General features: G+C 40.5%; 1 protein-coding gene across 3 annotated transcripts in view; it reads left to right on the forward strand.

Annotated features, from left to right (window-relative positions):
- The first annotated feature begins 3977 nt into the window (after nucleotides 1–3977).
- The window catches only part of GRAMD2B (GRAM domain containing 2B), a 127249-nt gene continuing 110416 nt past the window's right edge, over nucleotides 3978–20810 (forward strand). The window contains exon 1 of one of the 3 annotated variants that reach the window (XM_066274222.1): nucleotides 3978–4120. In XM_066274222.1, the coding sequence (XP_066130319.1) occupies nucleotides 3996–4120 (125 nt within the window). In that variant the 5' untranslated portion in view covers nucleotides 3978–3995. Of the gene's footprint in view, nucleotides 4121–16593; nucleotides 16850–20810 lie in introns of those variants that run through there. The other 2 variants (XM_066274224.1, XM_066274228.1) reach the window with 2 other exon arrangements.

Here is a 20810-nt window from a genome sequence, read left to right on the forward strand (position 1 = left end):
AAATAATTGATAGTCACGTTACTCGCATCTTGGTGCTTCTGCAAAAGATCAAGGACTGCGAGGGAATTCTTTTCTTGTATAGCCAACACAGGGAAGCATCAGCCAGACAAAGTTGGCAGGATGAACAGAGACCTGGTCAGGAGCACAGATTGCAATTTAGATTTTCTTTTTTTTTTTGTGAAATAGGCAATCATTGGAAGGTTTCCATGAAAAAAATAACACAGTCTAAAAAAAAGTTGTTGTTTTTTTTAAAGTGAGAAGAAGGGAGACAGAGAGACAGACTCCCAAATGCACCCCGACCAGGATCCACCAGCAAGTCCCTTCCCAAGGGATGTTCTGCCCATCTGCCCCTCTTCCCTCCCCCCAAACCCTCTTTGCTGGTTGCTTGATGACTAAGCTATTTTTAGTGCCTGAGGTAGAGGCTCCAGGAGTCATCCTCAGTGCCCACTCAAGCCAACTCCATTGAGCTAATCTGAGCCATGGTTGTTGGAGAGAAAGAGAGAAAGAAGGAGAAGGGGGAGGGGTGGAGAAGCAGATGTTCACTTCTCCTGTGTGCCCTGGTCAGAAGTCAAACCCAGGACATCCACATGCTGAGCTGATGATCTACCACTGAGTCAACCAACCAGGGCCCTAAAAAAATTTTTTTAAAGATTATCTGGGCTCCTGATTATAGAGGTGACACTGAGTTTATAAGTGTCCTTAGTAGGCCTTCAGGTTAATGAGATGCCTATAGAAGGCCTAAGTTCCTTTATTTGTCTGAAGTAGTACCCATGGGGTTTATAAAAAGTTGCCAAACTAATGACTGTGTTACATATCCCTAATTCAGAGTGGGAAGTGAGTTGTTTTGTTTTATCAGGCACAAATAAGATGATTAAACTGGATTATATTTATGACTTTGTCTCCGAACATATGTGTGACTTTGGATCTGTCCACATCATGCAAAGTTTCTGAACTTTCATTTCTCTGGCTGTTAATAATAAGGGCAGTAAAAGGAGGGTGAGGGTTAATATTTACTAACTCTGTGACCCATAACTCAAAGTTTCTAAATCAGCAGAGAGCATTTTTACCAGTGATCAGAAGAACCTCGGCCTAACTTTCTTAAAAACAATAGCTTCTGATTCTTCCTAACTTCTTTCTTCAACTATAAGGTTAATCTGCGGAGAGAAAGAGAAGAGCTTTGCTGAGGGCCTTTCCTCATCACCATTCCGCAGAGAAGAAACTGGAAAATGCAGACACGACACCCTTAGCACGTTCGAGGCTCCTAACACGTTAGACATGAGTCAGACTCGGAAGCCAGCTTTGTCTTTACACAAAAGGTGTGCTATCCCCTCCATACAAAAACCCGGAGTGCAGTCAATAGAGGGGTGAGAAGAAGAAGGACTTCCATTACAGGCCTGAGAAGAGTGAGCGGTAGGTACTGCTTCTAAGCTTTGTGTGGGGAGGATAAGACGGGGAGCGGGAGGACTTAAGGCGGGGCTGGAAGGAAGGGGGGTAGGGATGCCGTGGCAATAGTTTGTAGGTCTACCAAATACTATCTTGAGATCTTTAATAGACATCATCTACCTTAGACTACCACTACTCTTCCTTATTTCTTTTTTTTTTTTTTTTTTTTCTGAAGCTGGAAACGGGGAGAGACAGTCAGACAGACTCTCGTATGCGCCCGACCGGGATCCACCCGGCATGCCCACCAGGGAGCGATGCTCTGCCCACCAGGGGGCGATGCTCTGCCCCTCTGGGGCATCGCTCTGTTGCGACCAGAGCCACTCTAGTGCCTGGGGCAGAAGCCAAGGAGCCATCCCCAGCACCTGGGCCATCTTTGCTCCAATGGAGCCTCGGCTGCGGGAGGGGAAGAGAGAGACAGAGAGGAAGGAGAGGGAGAGGGGTGGAGAAGCAGATGGGTGCTTCTCCTGTGTGCCCTGGCCGGGAATCGAACCCGGGATTTCTGCACGCCAGGCCGACGCTCTACCACTGAGCCAACCGGCCAGGGCCTCTTCCTTATTTCTTATGATAACAGCCCTCTTATACATATTGGGCTATTCTCCCAGGAAGATCCACCACATTCCCTAAGTTCCCCCTGATCACTTACTAAAATTAAAGACACTCTCAAAGTTCCATTCATTTAGCTCAAGCCATTGACAACAGTTCAAATATAATTTTCCCTGGGAGGAGCTCTAATCTTCTTATCCTATTAGTAAGATGAATATAGGATCTAAAGCAGTTAGCTATTGCTACATAATAAAACCATCTCAAAACATAGGAGTTTGAAACAATTGTGTATTATTTCTTATGAGTCTACAGTATGGCAAGTAGTTCCTCTGACCAAGACCAATTAGATGTTGCTTGGGCTCCGTCATGTGCCTGTGGTCAAATGGCAAGTCAGCTGGGAGCTGAGTGGTCTAGGATAGATGGAATGACTCAACGCTGTTCTGTGTGGTCTCACAGGCGACATGCCCCTTGTCCATGCATGTTGTCATGGTGACCACAGAGAAGCCAGAGAGGAAGCAGAGACATGCAAAGCTTTTTGAGGTCTAGACTTAGAACTGTTGTATTAATTTACCACATTGTATGGGCCAAAGCAAGTCACAAGGCCAGTCCAGGTTAGAGGGAGCAGAGACTACAAAGTTGTCAGGCAAAAGGTGTGGATACATAGAGGCCATTGAATGAATTGACAGCAGCAATGCCTTCAATCTGACACAGGACGGGAGAGCAAATTTTGATCGAAAGAGTAGGAAAGGGAAGATAGAGAATGAAAGTTATTAGCTTTCCTAATAATCTCATGCATGGAAATCTCTTGTTCTATTATCTAGTCTTGACCTCAAGCAAACTGTACTCTTTCTTCTCACGGGTAAATCTTTATCCTAGTATTTCCTATGCAAGCAAATCATCTCCTTATATATGTTTCATTTTGCAATGGTTTTAAATTAAATACTTTAAAATATTTAATCATTTGAGTTCAGTTAGTTAGATTTTTGTATGATTTGTGTTAAAATTTTTTCTTTAATATCTTTATTCTTTTAATGAATAAGCAACTTTTGTATTTGCATTAGTGACATGATGGAACAGCTATAAATAAAGAGAATTGAAAAAGATCAACTTCCTAGTGAATTTACCTTCTAGCATGACAGGTTGATCATCAGTAAATAATTAGTGAGCCCCCACAGTGAGGAAAGAACCATGATAAATACATAATAGAATATGTTGTCAAAGAAAGGCATATTCTGATTATAGAAAGCACAGATGAGACATGGGTAATCAATTGATAATATCATTTAACAATGAATTTCAAAGTTGTTGTGTTAGGTATGTTTAACTTGAATAATGTATAGTCATGAACTTAAAGGAGTAAACTGAAGACCGTTTCAGGAGAACTAGGATGGAACCTTTGAGGTAGCATATACTCTGCCTTTAAAGTGAGGAAAGTCATGCCTGACCTGTGGTGGTGCAGTGGATAAAGCGTCGACCTGGAAATGCTGAGGTCGCCGGTTCGAAACCCTGGGCTTGCCTGGTCAGGGCACATATGGGAGTTGATGCTTCCAGCTCCTCCCCACCTTCTCTCTCTCTGTCTCTCCTCTCTCTCTCCCTCCCCTCTCTAAAATGAATAAATAAATAAATAAAAAAACAAAAAAAAAACAAACAAAAAAAAATCTGCAAAAAAAAAAAGTGAGGAAAGTCACCAGGATTGCAGTAACACATAGGTCACCATGGGAAGGGGTCAGTGAAAGTGACCCCACATCAGCCTCAAGATAAAGTAAAGTTCTTGAGGCGAGAAGGTAATATTATCTCAGGAGTCACACGGAATGGCTCTGTGGTTATTGCTGACCACAGATGTGGGTTTCAGGTGTGGTGGTTGATCCCGTCCCTCTGAGCAGACTCAGAAAAGAAATCTTCAGAGCAGCAGGCCACTAGCTGAAAGGGCTGTCACTGACCAGATCAGGAGTCAACTTAACTTCCTGGTACTCCCCAGAGTGTCTGGAAGATCAGCTGGCCTCCAGAAGATGTGGAGAAAACAGCAGCCCCTGCCAACAAAGAGGAGCACCCAGCAGGCTTTCCAAGCACAGTTCATGCCCTGGAAGATTAAGCTCCAGGGGAAGAAAGCGAAAATGGGTGCTGACCTGAAACCGTAAGTGACAGGTCTCAGACCTGGGAAAAACCAGTTGAGGACAGAGCACTGCCTCTTTGCTATATAAAGGTCTTTCTGGTATCTCAGGGACAGAAAGTCTCCCCAGCGAGGAGGTTCTTGGTTGCCAAGTAGGGGTATGTTCCTTGTTTACCAGCAACAAGGGCTTGAGCAAGAACTTGAGCAAAAAACAGGAGTGGTCCCGCTTGCTTTCCTGTACTCTGGAACCTGACACGGTGCGTTTGCTTAGAAGTTTATTGCCTAGAAGAACGAGCAGAGTTTGAGGTTTTTCGTGTCATGGAGAAAGCCAGAGAAAGGGAACTCACAGAGAGGGAGGCGACGAGCAATGGAAAGCGTGGCTGCAATCTAGGACTCAAACCGCTCAGAGAGCTCGGTATTTCCCAGTTACGGGAAAATGAGATTGGGACACACTTGCATCGTCCCACTTGCCGTGTCGACTCTGTTAGCTCTGGTTTTAAGTTCCTCTTAATCTAGAAGGATAGGTTTGGTTTTAGGTTAAATTTCTTTTGACTTCCTTGTAAACAGACACTATGGCTTAGGCTCTTGGTTTTTCAGCTTTTGCTTTGTTTTCTCGTGTAAAGTTTATACAACTACTAGCAGAGTACCAAGTCCATCGAGAAGTATTTTGTTTTTCAATTCTCCTAGAATTTCAACTACAATTGCTTAAGTATCCCTCACAGAATCCTATCTTCAAAGGACAGAATTCTAGAGGAAGGTTATTTAACTCAGCCCAGAGCAGGGGCAGTAAAGAAAAAGCCTCCAGAAAGACATGTGAAGGCATCATCACGTGTTTACAAGAACACCGTGAGGACAGACACTGTGCAGGGGGCATGATGGGAACAAAACATATTAGATAAAATAGAAATGGCCTGAGGGGACTGGGAACCATGTGCTCTGTTCCTTTTAGCGAGAGACTGTGTATAAGACTGGACAGACACGGGGCTTTGGATTCTGCAGACCTGCCCTGGAATCCAGCTCTGCAACTGTTGAACCAAATGTGGGGACTAGGAAAAGAGACGATCAGGAGTCAACTTCGGTGTTCTTATCTCCAGTGATGAGAAAGATACCTATTTCCCAACATTGTTAGGAGAAGTAAATAAAGTTCCCTTCCACTCTTTATCTCCCTCCCCGAACATCTAATAAGAAACACTGGAACTCAGCCTCTCAGAGAAGCGGTCTACATCTCTGATGTTCCTACGATGGCTCAGCCCCAATCACCAAACCCCACCCAACTCTATAGAGTTTTCACAAGTGCATAGGGCAGATGTAGAACTTAAACTCTGCTCTATCAGAAATCTCAGAATAACATCTGCACTGTCTGGGTAAACCTCACTGTGGCTCGGGAGGACTTGGTTAGCCTCTTTATTTGCGTTTGTCTCGGCTTGATCACTCACAAGCTGTGAGACATGGGACCAGTTCATTAGGTTCTCCATGTGTCTCAGACTTCTTTTCTGCAAAATGAGGCTAACTCCTTTATGGAATCATTTCCAGCATTGCATCAAAAATGACCTGTAAAAAACTTGTCCAACTTGTTATCCAATTGAGTCATTTCTGCATTTTTCAATAACTAGTAGAGAATATTTTTGGTTATTGGACATGCACATTTTTTCTTCCATAAATTGCATGCTTTTGACCTGACTCACACCTTAAAAGAAACTATGAGCTAAATTCTCAAGTCTAAACCATCACAGACAGCACCATCTCAGTTACCTCTTCTGAATTCAGCCCAGTCTCACTATCACTCACTTCTTTAAAAAAATTGCAGGATGATCGCTAAATTGAAGGAATATAATTAACAGTAACATGGAAACATATTAGTATATGAACTCTTTCATTTTGTCTATCTTTAAGAGATGAAGTTCAGCCTGATTGGGGGGGGGGGACACAGTGGATAAAGTGTCAGACTGGAACCCAGAGGACCCAGATTCAAAGCCCCAAGGTCACCGGCTTGAGCATGGGCTCACCAGCTTGAGTTTGGGATTGCTGGCTTGAGCTGGGATCATAGACATGACCCCATGATCACTGGCTTGAGCCCAAGGTTACTGGCTTGAGCAAGGGGTCACTCGCTCTGCAGTAGCTCCCCCAGCCCCCATTAAGGCACATATGAGAAAGCAATCAATAAACAACTAAGGTGCCACAACAAAGAATTGATGCTTCTCATCTCTCTCCCTTCCTGTCTGTCCATCCCTGTGGGTCCCTCTCTCTGTCTCTCTCTGTCCCCCCCCAAAAAAAGAGATGAAGTTCATGCTTTTCTGCATGCCTAAAGATTTTAAAAGAATCATCATTATTAGTATTCTTTGTTATTACCATCATTACAAACAGATGCAATAACCACATAAAAAGTGTGATTTCAGGATTACCGGAAGGAAAAAGGGAAAATACTAAAACTCTTGGCTGTGGACTTACGTAGACATGTATAGGCAAGACTAAAAACACATGTCTTCAAAAGGAACAGCGATGATCAAACTCATCAATTGTAATAAGTTTCTAATTATATTGTTTAAAATAATTAGTTAGAAATAAATCCTAACATTTATAGTCAATTCATTTTCAACAAAGGGGATAAGACAACTCAATGGGAATGAATAGCCTTTCAACAATAGCACCTGGAAAGCTAGCAAAAGAGTGCAGTGCCAGGACAATGTGCAAAAAATAAAGTTGGACCCCTACCTCACACCACACACAAGAATATCACTCAGAGTGGATCAGAGACCTTACACTAATGTAAATGCTAACACTATAAAATTCTTAAAACCATAAGAGTAAATCTTCATGACCTTGGGTTAGGCAATTATTTCTTAGGTATAACACACAAGCACATATAAAAGAAAAGACTGATAAGTTAGACATTATTAAAATTTAAAAATTATGCTTCAAAACACACCATTAAAAAGTAAAGAGACAACCCACAGAATGGGAGAAAGTATTTGGAAATCAAATATCTGATAAGGAACCTTTACATTCAAAATATGTAAAGGACACAACTTGATAAAAAAAGACGAATAATCCAGTTTGAAAATGGGCAAAGGACTTGAATAGATTTTTCTCCAAAAGATATATAAATGGTCTATAAGCACAGAAAAGATGCTCAATATAATCAATATTAGAAAAATGCAAATTAAATGTAGAATGAAGTACCAGTCTAGCCACTAAAATTGCTATAATCAAAAAGAAAAAAGTAAGCGTTGGCAAGTATATGGAGAATTTGGAACCCTCATTATTGCTGGTTGGTTTAGTTGGAATGTAGTTGTGGTAACTTTGGAAAACAGTATGGCAATTTCTCAAAAAGTTAAAAAGAGCAATTTCATTCCTAGTTATATAACCAAAATTATTAAAATTTATGTCCACACAGAACTTGTATACAAACTTCCATATCAGCATTATTCATAGTATCTAAATATTCATCAACTAAAAAATCGATAAAATGTGGCATACCCATACAATGGAATATTATTTAGTCATAAAAATGGATGAAGCACTGATACATGCTACAACGTGGCTAAAACTTGAAAGCATGCTAAGTGAAAGAAGCCAGTCACAAAAGATCCCATATACTATGATTCCATTTATATGAAATGTCTAGAATAAGTACTTTCTCCTCTATAGAGAAGACATGGAATGTGTCTCCTCTATAGAGACAAAGGGCACATTAGTAGATCAGTGGTTCCTTAGTGCAGAAGAGGGAGATGTAGGAAAGATGAAGAGTAATTCCTAATGGAGAGACAAGGTTTCTTTTCAGAGTGGTGAAAATGTTCCAGAATAACTACAAATTAATAGCCAGAAAATAGGGATTTAAAGTATAGCATAGGAAATACAGTCAATAATATTATTGTAATAATTATGCATGGTGCCAGGTAGGTACTTGAAATGTCGTGACAACAATTTTGTTAAGTATATGATTGTTTAACTACTAAGCTGTACACCTGAAACTAATACAAAATAATATTGAATGTAAAATGTAATTAAAAAATAAAATTTTCTTAAATTTTCTAAGTGGGTCGAACTTCAATATTCTTGCAAAAGAATAAAAGAGAAATATGTAAAAAAAAAAAAAGAGAGAGAAAATGTTCTAAAATTAGATGATGGTGGCTATGTAACTCTGAAAAAATATACTAAAAACCATTAAATTATACACTTTAAACAGGTGGGCTTTATGTTATGTAAATATTTTAAGATTTTTTTAAAACCTTCAAAAACAGTTATTTTAAATAAGACCCTATGATATTATTATAAGTGCTGGTAATGATACCACCTCCTGAGTGCTTATTATGTGCTAGGAAATATTCAAAGTCTTTATAAGTATTATCTACTTTGCTTTCCCAACAAACCTATTAGGTACATCTATTATTTCCCCCATTTTACAGATTGGAAAACCAAAGCTATTTAGTGGCGGGCAGTATAAGTATTCACAGAGTCTGTGTTTTTAAGTAAAATATGAACTGGCCCTGGAATCCAATAGCAAAATATGGGGAGAATCCCTAAAATTCAGAGAACTGGGGAAATTTAAAAATATTGTTATTCATGAGAGAGCCTAAGAAAGTTAAAACCTAAGTGTAAAAATAAATTTTTGTTACTTCACACAATACTAGTAGTAAACAAAAGATTGTAGAGTATGTGACTGTGTCCCTCTCTTGTCCTGTATTAAACACGGGGGGCAGGGGGCTAGTGCTGGGAGTCCCGGCACGTTTCTATTCTTCCCCGAGTTGAGGAAAGGGGACTCTGCATGGTGTGAACTGGAGCCAGGTTAGCAAGCCCGGAGCAGAGAGAAAAGAGGGCAGTCCCAGCTCTAATACTTCTTATTCTTGTGACCTTTGATAGATCACCTGAATTGGGCACAAACAATAGGTCTATGACATGAAGTAACTATAACAGATGTTTCATAGGGTCCCTATTTGTTTTAAAGTTCCACCATCTACCACCTAGTTCCTAGACTAATCTTGAAATCATCTTGGGCCCTGGCTGGTTGGCTCAGCGGTAGAGCGTCGGCCTGGAGTGCGGGGGACCCAGGTTCGATTCCCGGCCAGGGCACATAGGATAAGGGCCCATTTGCTTCTCCACCCCCACCCCCTCCTTCCTCTCTGTCTCTCTCTTCCCCTCCCGCAGCCGAGGCTCCATTGGAGCTAAGATGGCCCGGGCGCTGGGGATGGCTCCTTGGCCTCTGCCCCAGGCGCTAGAGTGGCTCTGGTCGGGGCAGAGCGACGCCCCGGAGGGGCAGAGCATCGCCCCCTGGTGGGCAGAGCGTTGCCCCTGGTGGGCGTGCCAGGTGGATCCCGGTCGGGCGCATGCGGGAGTCTGTCTGACTGTCTCTCCCCGTTTCCAGCTTCAGAAAAATACAAAAAAAAAAAAAAGAAATCATCTTGGCCAATGTTATGTTTGCTCTCAAATCTTCCTCAAACCTGTTTCATGGATTTCTCCAAATGTCTTTTTTGGTTTTCTGTCCACTACTCTGGTGCCTGGACTCCCCTAGGGGGAAAAAGAATAGAAAATTGTGTCTTTCTTCCTCACTTGGGATGGTGGGGCCCCTTGAAAATAATAAAAATCTATTTAGTAAATGTTGGATATAGATTCAGAATTGCTGAACTATTTTGTCAATCCTTTAGAGTAAAACATAATTTTGATAATGCTAAAATGTTCATTGTGGTTATATCTGTAGGCTCAGAATTACAGATAATTTTGTAATTTTATTCTTCATATTTTGTGCATTTTGTTTTATAAACAAAAGGTGTATGTTAAAAAGTTTATGGCACAATATTAGAAATGCATTTAATGCCAGTGAACTGTATATATTTTACCAAAATAAAAAAAAATACAAAGAAAATTCCTCATGGGAACATTAAAAATCACATGATATTCATAAATATTTCTCTGGAAAGAACTGCCAATTTGTATAAAAATCAAACAAGGGCAGATTATACAATAACTACTATGCAATTTGTCAGAATATAATGCTATTTAAATCAAAGAACACATTGAAATCTGGTAACTCTAGGACAAATTTATATGTTTTACCAAACGTTGAAGTTGGGTGTTCAAATGTTTACAGTGGTGTGAGGGAGTCAGCTCATGCTGGCTCAAAAGAGCTAATTATCAGCATCTCTTCTCAAAGTCATGTTCAGGGCATCACGTCAGTAGCTTAAAATCAGCTATGCTGGGAGTATCTTCACTCTGAAAATTGGCAAATACTATTGTACATATCAGATCTTCTCCCACCCTAGAAAACAGGTTTACCAGAACACTACTGTTTAAATAATAAATACACCAATAGAGAGAAATTTGCACAGAAATAATGTTTAAAATCAACTCTCTCGATTCATTTCATAAATTTAAGCAAATGCAATTGAGAGCAGTAAAAAGACTTGCCCAAGTGAGTTGCAGGGCTAGAATAGGTCCATGGGTCTTGACATTTCTTTCCCTTACATCACAAAGACCAAATACACAAAAAGAAAGACTGCCTTACGTCTGATATTGTCACAGTTACTAAAACTGCAGGATCAACTTTCTTTTTTTTTTTTTCCAAAGCTGGAAACGGGGAGGCAGTCAGACAGACTCCCACATGCGCCCGACCAGGATTCACCCGGCATGCCCACCAGGGAGCGATGCTCTGCCCATCTTGGGGCGTCGCTCTGCCGCAATCAGAGCCATTTTAGCATCTGAGGCAGAGGCCACAGAGCCATCCTCAGCGCCTAGGCAAACTTTGCTCCAGTAGAGCCTTGGCTGCGGGAGGGGAAGAGAGAGACAGAGAGGAAGGAGAGGGGGAGGGGTGGAGAAGCAGATGGGCGCCTCTCCTGTGTGCCCTGCTGGGAATCGAACCCGGGACTCCTGCATGCCAGGCCGATGCTCTACCACTGAGCCAACCGGCCAGGGCCAGGATCAACTTTCTAATCTTTCTGGAGGTTCAACTTCCTCTAAAGTCACCAACTGATGCATATACTAATATTTTCTGTCAAAAGAACCAAGTGGTCCCTCCGCATTCCCTCAGAGAAGGGATCATTACTTTAGGGGAGGAATGACCCTCCTCTCCAATCTCTATTGGAAATCACAGAGTGAAGGAGCTTGAGTGAAAGGAAGGGATTGTGGATATGACCTAGCCCGTTAGTTAGACTGGAATATTCTAGGCTGCTTGGCGGGGGCATTAACACCAATGTCAACATTCCATGGGCCTAAATTGTTACCATCGCGCTCCCTCTGAGATGAGGTCTTCCGCAAGCCTCATGCAGGCACACGGCTGATGTCACATTCAGAAAGGAAATCATATCTTTCAATTACATCATAAAAAGACTTCATTCAACTTTAGTCAAACTATAACCAGTTCAGATCATAATCTTCCTCCTCCTCCCCATCCGTCATATTTTCTGAATGCTTACTCTGTGCAGGCTTCGTGCTTAAATTTGACATGTCATCATCAAGTCCTCACGGTGGCCTTTTAAGGGAGATACTATATATTACCATTACCATTTGTGCAGAGGCTTGGAAGAGTTAAGTACCTTTCTAAAGAAACAGCAATGAAACAATGCAGCCACCCTTCCAATCCAAGCAATCTGACCCCCAAGTCCCCACTCTTAATCACAACGTCCCATTGCCCACTCCAGGGTTATGGGAACATTCACCTTATACCCAGACACTGGGTTTCCACATACAACTATTTCGTGACAAAGTCTGAATCTCCAGGTAATTACACCAGACCATATGCTTCTTTGCCCAAATGGCAGTACTATGTGCTTAGAGTATTAATTAGTAATTAATTAGTAACTAATAATTAATTAGAGTAAAATTAGTACAAACTAATTTTATTATTTAGCCTGAATACAGCATAATTCAGCAGATAAATCTTAAGGCACAAATATTTGTAATGTTACCTAATTGTAGAGATCGAGTTCATTTGTAAATGGAAATTTATATCCCATGCCTCTGGAAAGCTCAGTTTTGAAGCTCTGCTTATTGGTATTTTTAGTTTGGTCTTGTGCCTCAACATCCACATCCCACACCCGCAACAGGAGGAGGAGAATCTACGGGCACGAATTCCCTAACCCCTGTCTAGGCTAGCATCATAGGTGTATTAGTGCCTTATTTGTGGACTTCAAAATGGTTGGATAGAATAACCATAGATTATCATCATTGCATAAGACTAAATTCTTGGAGTTATCTGTGAATCTTGTTTCATTGAAGAAAAAAAAATCTTACAGTAAATCTTTAATGAGTGGGATTTAAGGAAAGAGACTCAGAACTAGAGACTTTCAACATCAGCTAGTCTGGCGGTTTTAGACTCCAATGCAGGTAATGAGAACAAGTGGAGCAAAGCAGGCAGAGTGACAGTGGGGAAGACTGCAGACTGCGGCAAACTGCAGCATTCAGCTACGTCACAAGGAGGCACTGCTCTTAACCAGACTATTGCCAGTCATACTCTCTCTTGCCAGATCTGATCTTCCACACAAGGCCAGATGACTATGTTTTATATGAAAAACACTTCCACTTATAAAACATGGTAAAGGCAAAATAGAACATGTCAGCAGGCCACACTTAGCCCAGTATCTCTTTGTTTAGTAGAAGAGGAGGAAAGTCTAGAGGTGTTGACAGAATTTACCAAGTGGAGTAGCCCAAATTCATTATTCTCTCTTCCGTGTCAGGCTCTCTTCTCCAATCTCTGTTTATAAAGCTATAACATTGTCACTTAATGGAGAGCATCAGAAAAATGAGATATTTCAGTCATCGGTGGTCTGTCTTAAAATTGTCTGCTAGTTGTCAGTTTTTGTCTTGTTTGGTGATATTTTTTCATCTCAACTTCTGGAAGGCTACAGAAAGTCACTGCTATCTTTATTTTAGTTGGACTTAAGTTGTAATCATAGATTCTTTTTTTTTTTTTTTTTACTAGTGAGCATGCTCGTTTTATAGCTATATTTACCTAAATGTCCTACTCCAGTTACTTATCTTTGATCTCCTGGTCTCTGTTTTTATTTTTACACATAAAAAACAAAAGCTGTGGCAAAGGTTAGAAATGCCAGGAGCAGAGTTCATGTCTAAACAGTTGAGGGAGTCAGACCGTGGCAGCCCATGCCTGCTGATGTAATTGCTGCACAGCAGTCAATCACCATTCATCGTAAAAAGAGAGCATCAGACAGAATCCACCCTTGCTTTCAGTGGTCATGGGCCATCAGAATCTCACTCCTGCCTGAATATGCAGTCTGAACACAACTACTAGCTAATTTTTAAAGATTTAGCATAGGCAGCTCCTACCAAGAAGTGAAATTCAGCGGGCAAGCCACAGCTGACTCCTGCCCTCAGACACCTTCAGATTGCCCCTCCCACCAGCATCTGCTGTTTAAAATTTGAATGCCACTAGGGAGGGCATGGGCACTGTCCTTTCCTACCCCCCTCTGCTGGTTTCTCTCCCCACCTCGTGGTTCTACTTACCTTTCTGGCTCTTGAAGGCGTTTGAGTTTGTGACCCCTGCTCTAGACTTTCAGCCATCTCATCTTTAACACAGTTTTTTTTACGATAAGGAATTAATTCAACATATTACATAAGGGTTGAGTCAATATTTTTTCAACTATTTCAGAGCTGCTTCCCATAGACTGGTGGTTGCTGCCCAAATGAAATAACTCTATCAATAGATGATTGCAGCTATGAGCCAACTCATCTCCTTCTGCACCCAAAGCATCATCCACGTGGCCATCAAATGAACCTTTCATCATTCTGTTCCCATTGCCTGTAAGATAAAGCTTGAACTATGCACTGGCATTCGGGGTCCTTCATAATTCAGCCTCCATCTAAATGACCAAAGCTATTCCACCAGCTCACCAATACACCCTTCTCCACTACCACGCACACACCTGGCCATGCCTATTTATTTGTTCATGTGAGTCCTACTATCTTCCCTTTCTGTTTCTTCAAAGACTTCCCACTCTTAAGATTATCTTACCTCCTTTTATAAATGCTCTGTTAACACGTATGGAATGAATGAATGCATGAATGAATGAATGAATGAATGAATGAATTCTGGCATGACCACTTAATTATGGCCAACTTGCTTAACCTTTTAAAGATATAGCTTTATCATCTGTAAAAATGTACTTTGGACAAGAATTAAATAAGATGTTATTATGGAATTATCTAGCAGAGATGCTACATAGACTCAAAAGGCATTAGATACACAGAGACTCCAGAAATACTAGCTTCAATTACTACCTACTGCCTTCCTTCCCCTTTTATGATTAATTAACTTTTCAAATTGTGTATATTGTCTCCTCCTAGCTACATTATTGAAACAAGAACCCATTTCTTAAAATTTTTTGTATCACTCACGGCAGTTGGCATGAAGCCTTGCTAATAAAATACTGCTGACTGCTAAGCAAGCTTCTCGGCTAAAATATACATCCAGCGACTGGCTGCTGATCCTGGAATTTCCTCCTTTACAAATATTTTGTTCTAAGTTAACTTAAGCATTGCCTTCAGTTAAAATTCAATCCTTCCTGGGAGATAGTAGCAATTATTGCATTAGTTATTAACATCTGCGCTGATTAGACTTTTTTGTTTAAAGGGAACAGAAACAGCCCTGCAGGTTCTTGCTATTATATGAGATATGGAGATGAGTTTGTTTACTCTAATATTTTATTATAAGTTATTTAATATCTTTCCAACATAATTGCAACATACAAGGGAAAAAGAGAAATACAGATACTGCACTATCAAGGAAGGACAAGGAGAGAAGCTGGGAGCAGTCGAGGGTCAGAATTGTAGTGAGATGGCATTGGGAACCAGGGTGGCCACCTGTCACGTTTTCCCCAGCACACAGGGGTTCCCAGGATGTAGGGGTCCCCAAACTTTTTACACAGGGGGCCAGTTCACTGTCCCTCAGACCGTTGGAGGGCCACCACATACAGTGCTCCTCTCACTGACCACCAGTGAAAGAGGTGCCCCTTTCGGAAGTGCGGCAGGGGGCCAGATAAATGGCCTCAGGGGGCCGCATGTATTCAGTGTAAAACCAGGAAAATGCCAGGCACACTGCGGAAAGTTGGTCACCGTATTAGGCACCCATTAATTCTCACCAAAAGACTTGGTCTAATTTCAAAAGTGTGCTTAGAGTCCCTGCACGTGAAGTAGTGCAAACCTGTCCCTCGCTGGTTATCAGCTGCTGAGAGCAAAGTACTGCCGGGACCAAGGCTAAAGTTTGATTTTCTGGAAACTTTGCTCTCTTCCACAATCAGAATCGGCATATCTCACTTAAGCCAGTCACTCTCCAATGTCACTGACTCATCACAAGAAAAACAAGGAGAGAGAATAGCTACTTGGACCAAATCCTTCCCTGCTGCTAGTCACACTGGTGGACACTCATGTTTTCCTTGTGCATGAATATTAAGTGATTGAAGAATAACACAAAAAGACATTCCTTTTCTGAACTTCCTGATTAAATGGGTTCTAAATAATAGCAATAATATTACAGGGGTGGGCAGAAGTAGGTTTACAGTAGTGAGTATGCAAAGCACAGAATTCATTCTTGTATTAATATTTTATAAATTATTATATTCTTTTTTATTATTATTATTAACCTACTTTTGCCTAACCCAGTACATAGCCTATTTGCAAATTTCCACAACATATTCTTTTTATTTTTTTAGATTTTATTTATTTTAGAGAGAAGATAGAGAGAAAAGGGGGAGAGGAGTAGGAAGCATCAACTCCCAAATGTGCCTGACCAGGCAAGCCCAGGGTTTCAAACCCAAGACCTCAGCATTCCAGGTCGACACTTTATCCACTGCGCCACCACAGGTCAGGCCACAACATATTCTCTTACATGATTTCATCTTAACCCCAATTCTGTGAGACCAGCAGGGCAGACTCCAAACTCCGCAGGGGTTGGGATCACTCATGGTTAGTTACCCAACCAGCAAGCCGCAGAGATGGTGCTGGAGCCCTCACCTCCCAGAGTTTTTTATTTGTCTGCCTTGGTTGTTTTGATACAGGTCACAGCCTGCTGCAATGCAGCACAATGCACAACATCCAGGTTCCCTTGACTCTGTGCATATTATTTCCATGAGAACTCCAGGACTGCTCGGTCCCCAAGAACCAAGCAGCACAGTCTTAAATCCCACGTGTCTTGACAAATGTGACACGCAGGTGGGCTGGTTATTTCCCGCATGTGCAAAGGCATAAAGTCATTTTATTTTTCACCCTGTTGGTCAGGTCCAGGGTATAGAAGAAGTATCTCTGCTTTTAATGTTTAGAGACTGCCATTCTCTGCACCTGGTTGTTTTAAAACTTTACTTTTCCACAGAATTTTCTGCCTAAATCCACAGAGTTGTGTGGTGTTCCTGTTAGCAAACTGAAAGCTGAATTTCCCAAACACATTTATTTTTCCTTTAGAGCAAATGTGGGTAGGATCAAAACCACCCTCTGTCATACTTACACGTTACTCATTAACTCATTTCAAAAAAAAAAAAAAAAGCCTCAGCTAGATTAAGAGTCCTGTGAAGAAAGAGCTTCCTGCAATGCGGGAACTGAGCAAGCTAAAACACAGGTTTTCACATTGTTGGGAAGATTCAGAAATGAGCCTTTGAACAGATTTCTCGACCTGGCGATCGCCCAGTGCACCATGGTGAAGAAAAGGATGTCTTCCAGCGACACGGTGTTTCTGTTTGAGACTCCCGGCAGCCCAGGCAAGGTCCGCCCGGAGGCTGCGCAGAGCCCCACCGACAGCCCCGGCTCCGTGTTTCTCAGGTGGGTCCCTCCGTCTGTCTCGTCGGTGGCTCCTGCTACTCACAGGTATTCCTTAAAGAGCTCCTTCCTCCCTCCGTGAGGCAGCAACCTGCCAAGGAGGAGGAGAAGGCACAGCCTTGGCATCGGGGCCAGTGGATGGATGGCGTCCATCCCGAGGATGTGACCTCTGGGCAAATAGAACTTAACTGCTATTAAGGGAAAAAATAATCCTTAGCGACTTCTTTCGGATTTTTAGCGATAGATCACTGGCCAGCCATATAGTTCCTCAATTCCTGACTCCCTCCCAGGTTCACAGGAAGTGAAGCCATAATTAAACCAAAACCTTACTTCAGTGTCAAAATTACCAGAATTATTATTAAATCTTAAAATACTTGTGCTCTTTTTGGCTCTCTAAATTCAATGTTTAAATATTTATAGTACTAGCTATGCTCTGGCTCAACTATAAATATTTACGGAACAGTGATTTACAACAGCTTTGACCAGATACAAAACATATCCTTTCTTTAGCTATCTACATCAACACCACTCTAATAATTACAAGCTTTTATCATGAAAATTTATTTATTGCCTCTTTATTCATTTTGTCTCATCATAATTCTCTAGAAACTTACAAAAGGTAGACATCAAGGGCAGTAGAAATCAATTACAAAAAAAAAAAAAGTTTCTCACCCCACTTTGATGTGAACTTGAATGTCCCTGTCGTGTAAGCTTCCCCAGTGAAAAAGCAGAGGAACAGCCTACGTCTGAAGTTGACTGTCACGGAGCACCATGTCCAGAAAGCCGAACATCTGTCTTGTTTTTTAATCATGTTAAATCAGTTACACAAAGAGGTGCTTAAAACTGTAATGTCTAAAGAATAAATAGAAAACCAAGAAATCCCATTCCCTTGAATGGCATTCATGTATCAGAATGCAGGTTATAAAAAGTATAAATTAAATAGCTTTAAAAAGAAATTTTAGAGATCAAGAGTCTGAAGTTATGCAAAATGTGGCTTAATAATTATTTTAAGAGGTAGCTTAGTTTTTCCGGCTATCATTAGAATGATTCTCCCTGAAGTGCAGCATGGTTGTTTGAGCAAGAGCACGATTTTCTGTCCTTGAAAATGTATAACTCTTGCATTGCTTTCATATTTTGCTGAAATTGGAGTATTTCTCAAAACACATTTTCTGCTGAAACCATACCTTCTGCACGTTGTAATGTAAATTCTTTTAGGAGCTCAAGCTGTTAACAGAAAATTTAATTTAATTACAATGCATTAATTAATTACACAAAGTGCCATTTTCCCATTCATAATAATTTTTATTTTTCAACTATAGTTGACATACAATATTACATTAGATTCAGGTGTACAATGCATTGATAAGAAATTTTTATAGCTTACACAGTGATCACCCCAATAAGTCTCGTACCCATCTCCCACCGTACATAGTTAGCACCAGATTATTGACTGCCCTTCCTATCCTGTACTTCACATTTCTGTGACTATTCAGTAACTTCCAATTTGTAGTTCTTAATCCCTCCCACTTTTTCACCCATCTTCCTAATTCCCCTCCATCTGGCAACCATCAAAATGTTCTCTGTATTTATGAGTTTGTTTGTTTTGTTTTTTAGATTCTACACAGAAGTGAAATCATATGGTATTTGTCTTTCCCTGTCTGACTTATTTCATTTAGTATAAATAAATATAATACATATATGATTTAAACAAGTATAGAGAAATAGAGTAAAAGTAAAATAAAAGCCTGTACCAACCTAAATTCAAGCCTCTTTCGAAAAGGGCCCAGGCCTATTTCACCTGCATATTTACATATTTAACATAAATATTCAATATAAAAGCTCTATGCTAATATCTATAAGTGTTTTTTAATATGTGTTAGAACCAACCTAAAAACACTACTCCAATCTCTAAATAGTTTGGACAGTGGAGGACTTTTAGTCTAGTTGAAATATCTATTTAATATATTGTGAATAAAATCATTGAAAATAATTTATAGAAATATTCAAGCACATGTCGGGTAATTATTTCAGGTCAAAAATAAGACCGGATAAACACTTCCCTCGACCTTCTAAATAAATATCAAGAATTTATGTGGCACTTGTGATATCATATTATCCTTTAAATGAACAAGAGCAAATAAAATATATTCAGATTAACAAACTACAGATACAATTTATGTAGTATATTTATTCAATCATTCAATTCAGCAAAGATTTATGAGTAACTATTATATGCCAGGCTATGTGGAAGGCAGAGGAGATACAATCATGACCAAGTTATACCTCGTCCCTGTCCTCGTAAAGGTAATTAGTTTAATGTTCAAGACAGGCAAAAAATTATGAATACATGCATATAATTCAAATATTAATGTGTATTATTATAGGAAACAAATACAGGGCTGAGACAAGGAATGAGATGGGGAAAATTAATTTAGATGCAGTGGCAAGTAAGGGACTCTTAAAGAAGTGATATTTAGGCCAACTTACAGAATGAAAAAAAAAAAAGAGCCAACCATGGAATGATCAGGAAGGAGTGTGTTGCCCTGAGTAGAAAAATCTTGTGTCTTGAGGAACCTGGGGAGAGTGGCACGCTGTGAAATTATAGAGATAAGCAGAGGTTGAACACGGTTAGAGTTCTATTCTAATCGCCATGGGAAGCCACTGGAGGGTTTGGAATCAAAAGAGTATGTGGTGATCGTGATGTGGTGTTCCCTTTAGAAGGGCATTCTAGCCTAACTCTGGGTTATTTTCGGTTATTTACTCATTCAACCAATTTCACATCTTGCCGGTATCTGTAAGGCATGTACCTAGGAGAGAAACTGCTGAGTCATAGATAATGGACATGTCTAACTTTAGTCATTACTTCAAATTGTGTTCCAAAGTTCTGTGCCATTTATGCTGCCACCAGTAATGACTTCCCTGCCTCAATGACAATGATGGTGTTCGACTTCTTAATTGTTTCCAATCCGGAAGGTGTGAAGTGGAATTTCAGTGGTGCTTTAATGTGTATTTCCCTTATTAATATAGGAGGAGCATCTTTTCAGTGTATTTATTGATCATTTTCATTCCCTCTTGTAAAACGCCTGCTTATAAGACTTATGATTTGGGGGGACAGGAGAGTTTTCGTTTTCAAAATACTCCAGATACTGATCTTTCATTAGTTATACGTGTTGCAAATGTTTATTCTAGCATATGACTTGTCTGTTCACGTTCTTTATCAGGTTCAAGTTCTTAATTTATCAGTTTATTAATTATGTTCTTAATGACTTATACTTTTTGTGACTCATTTAAGAAGCCCTTCCCTACCCTGGGGCTATAAAAATCTTCTTATATATTATAGTTTTCTAAAACTATGTTTCCCTTCCAAACTAGAATCCTATAAAGGATTTGGAATTTATCTTTTGTTTCTGCTGTGAATTACGGCATCATTTTAAATTTTCATCTGGATAATAAACTGTCTCACATTACTTATTGAATAGTCTTTCCTTTCCCCATTAATCTGCAATACCAGCTCTGCCATAAATCACTAACAACATCACTATCACTTTATAATAAAAGTTCTGTTATCTGATGAGACTCCTTATCTAATTCAGAAGTGATTAGCTACCCTTGACCCTTTGCTCTTCTACTTAAATTTTATTTATTTATTTATTTATTTTAATTCAGTGAGAGGAGGGGAGACAGCGACAGACTCTTGCATGTGCCCAGACCAGGATCCACCTGATAAGCCCACTAGGGGTCAATGTTCTGCCCATCTGGGGTCTTACTCCATTGCTCAGCAACTGAGCGCTTCCTAGTGTCCAAAGCAGAGGCCATGAAGCCATCCTCAGCACCCAGGGCCAACTCACTCCAATTGAGCCATGGCTGCAGGAAAGGAAGAGAAAGAGAGAGGTAGAAAGAGAAGAGGGGGAGGTGGTGAGGTGGTGGAGAAGCAGATGGTCCCTTCTCCTGTGTGCCCTGACTA

The sequence above is a fragment of the Saccopteryx bilineata genome, chromosome 4 (assembly GCF_036850765.1).
Source record: "Saccopteryx bilineata isolate mSacBil1 chromosome 4, mSacBil1_pri_phased_curated, whole genome shotgun sequence".
NCBI classification, from domain to species: domain Eukaryota; kingdom Metazoa; phylum Chordata; class Mammalia; order Chiroptera; family Emballonuridae; genus Saccopteryx; species Saccopteryx bilineata.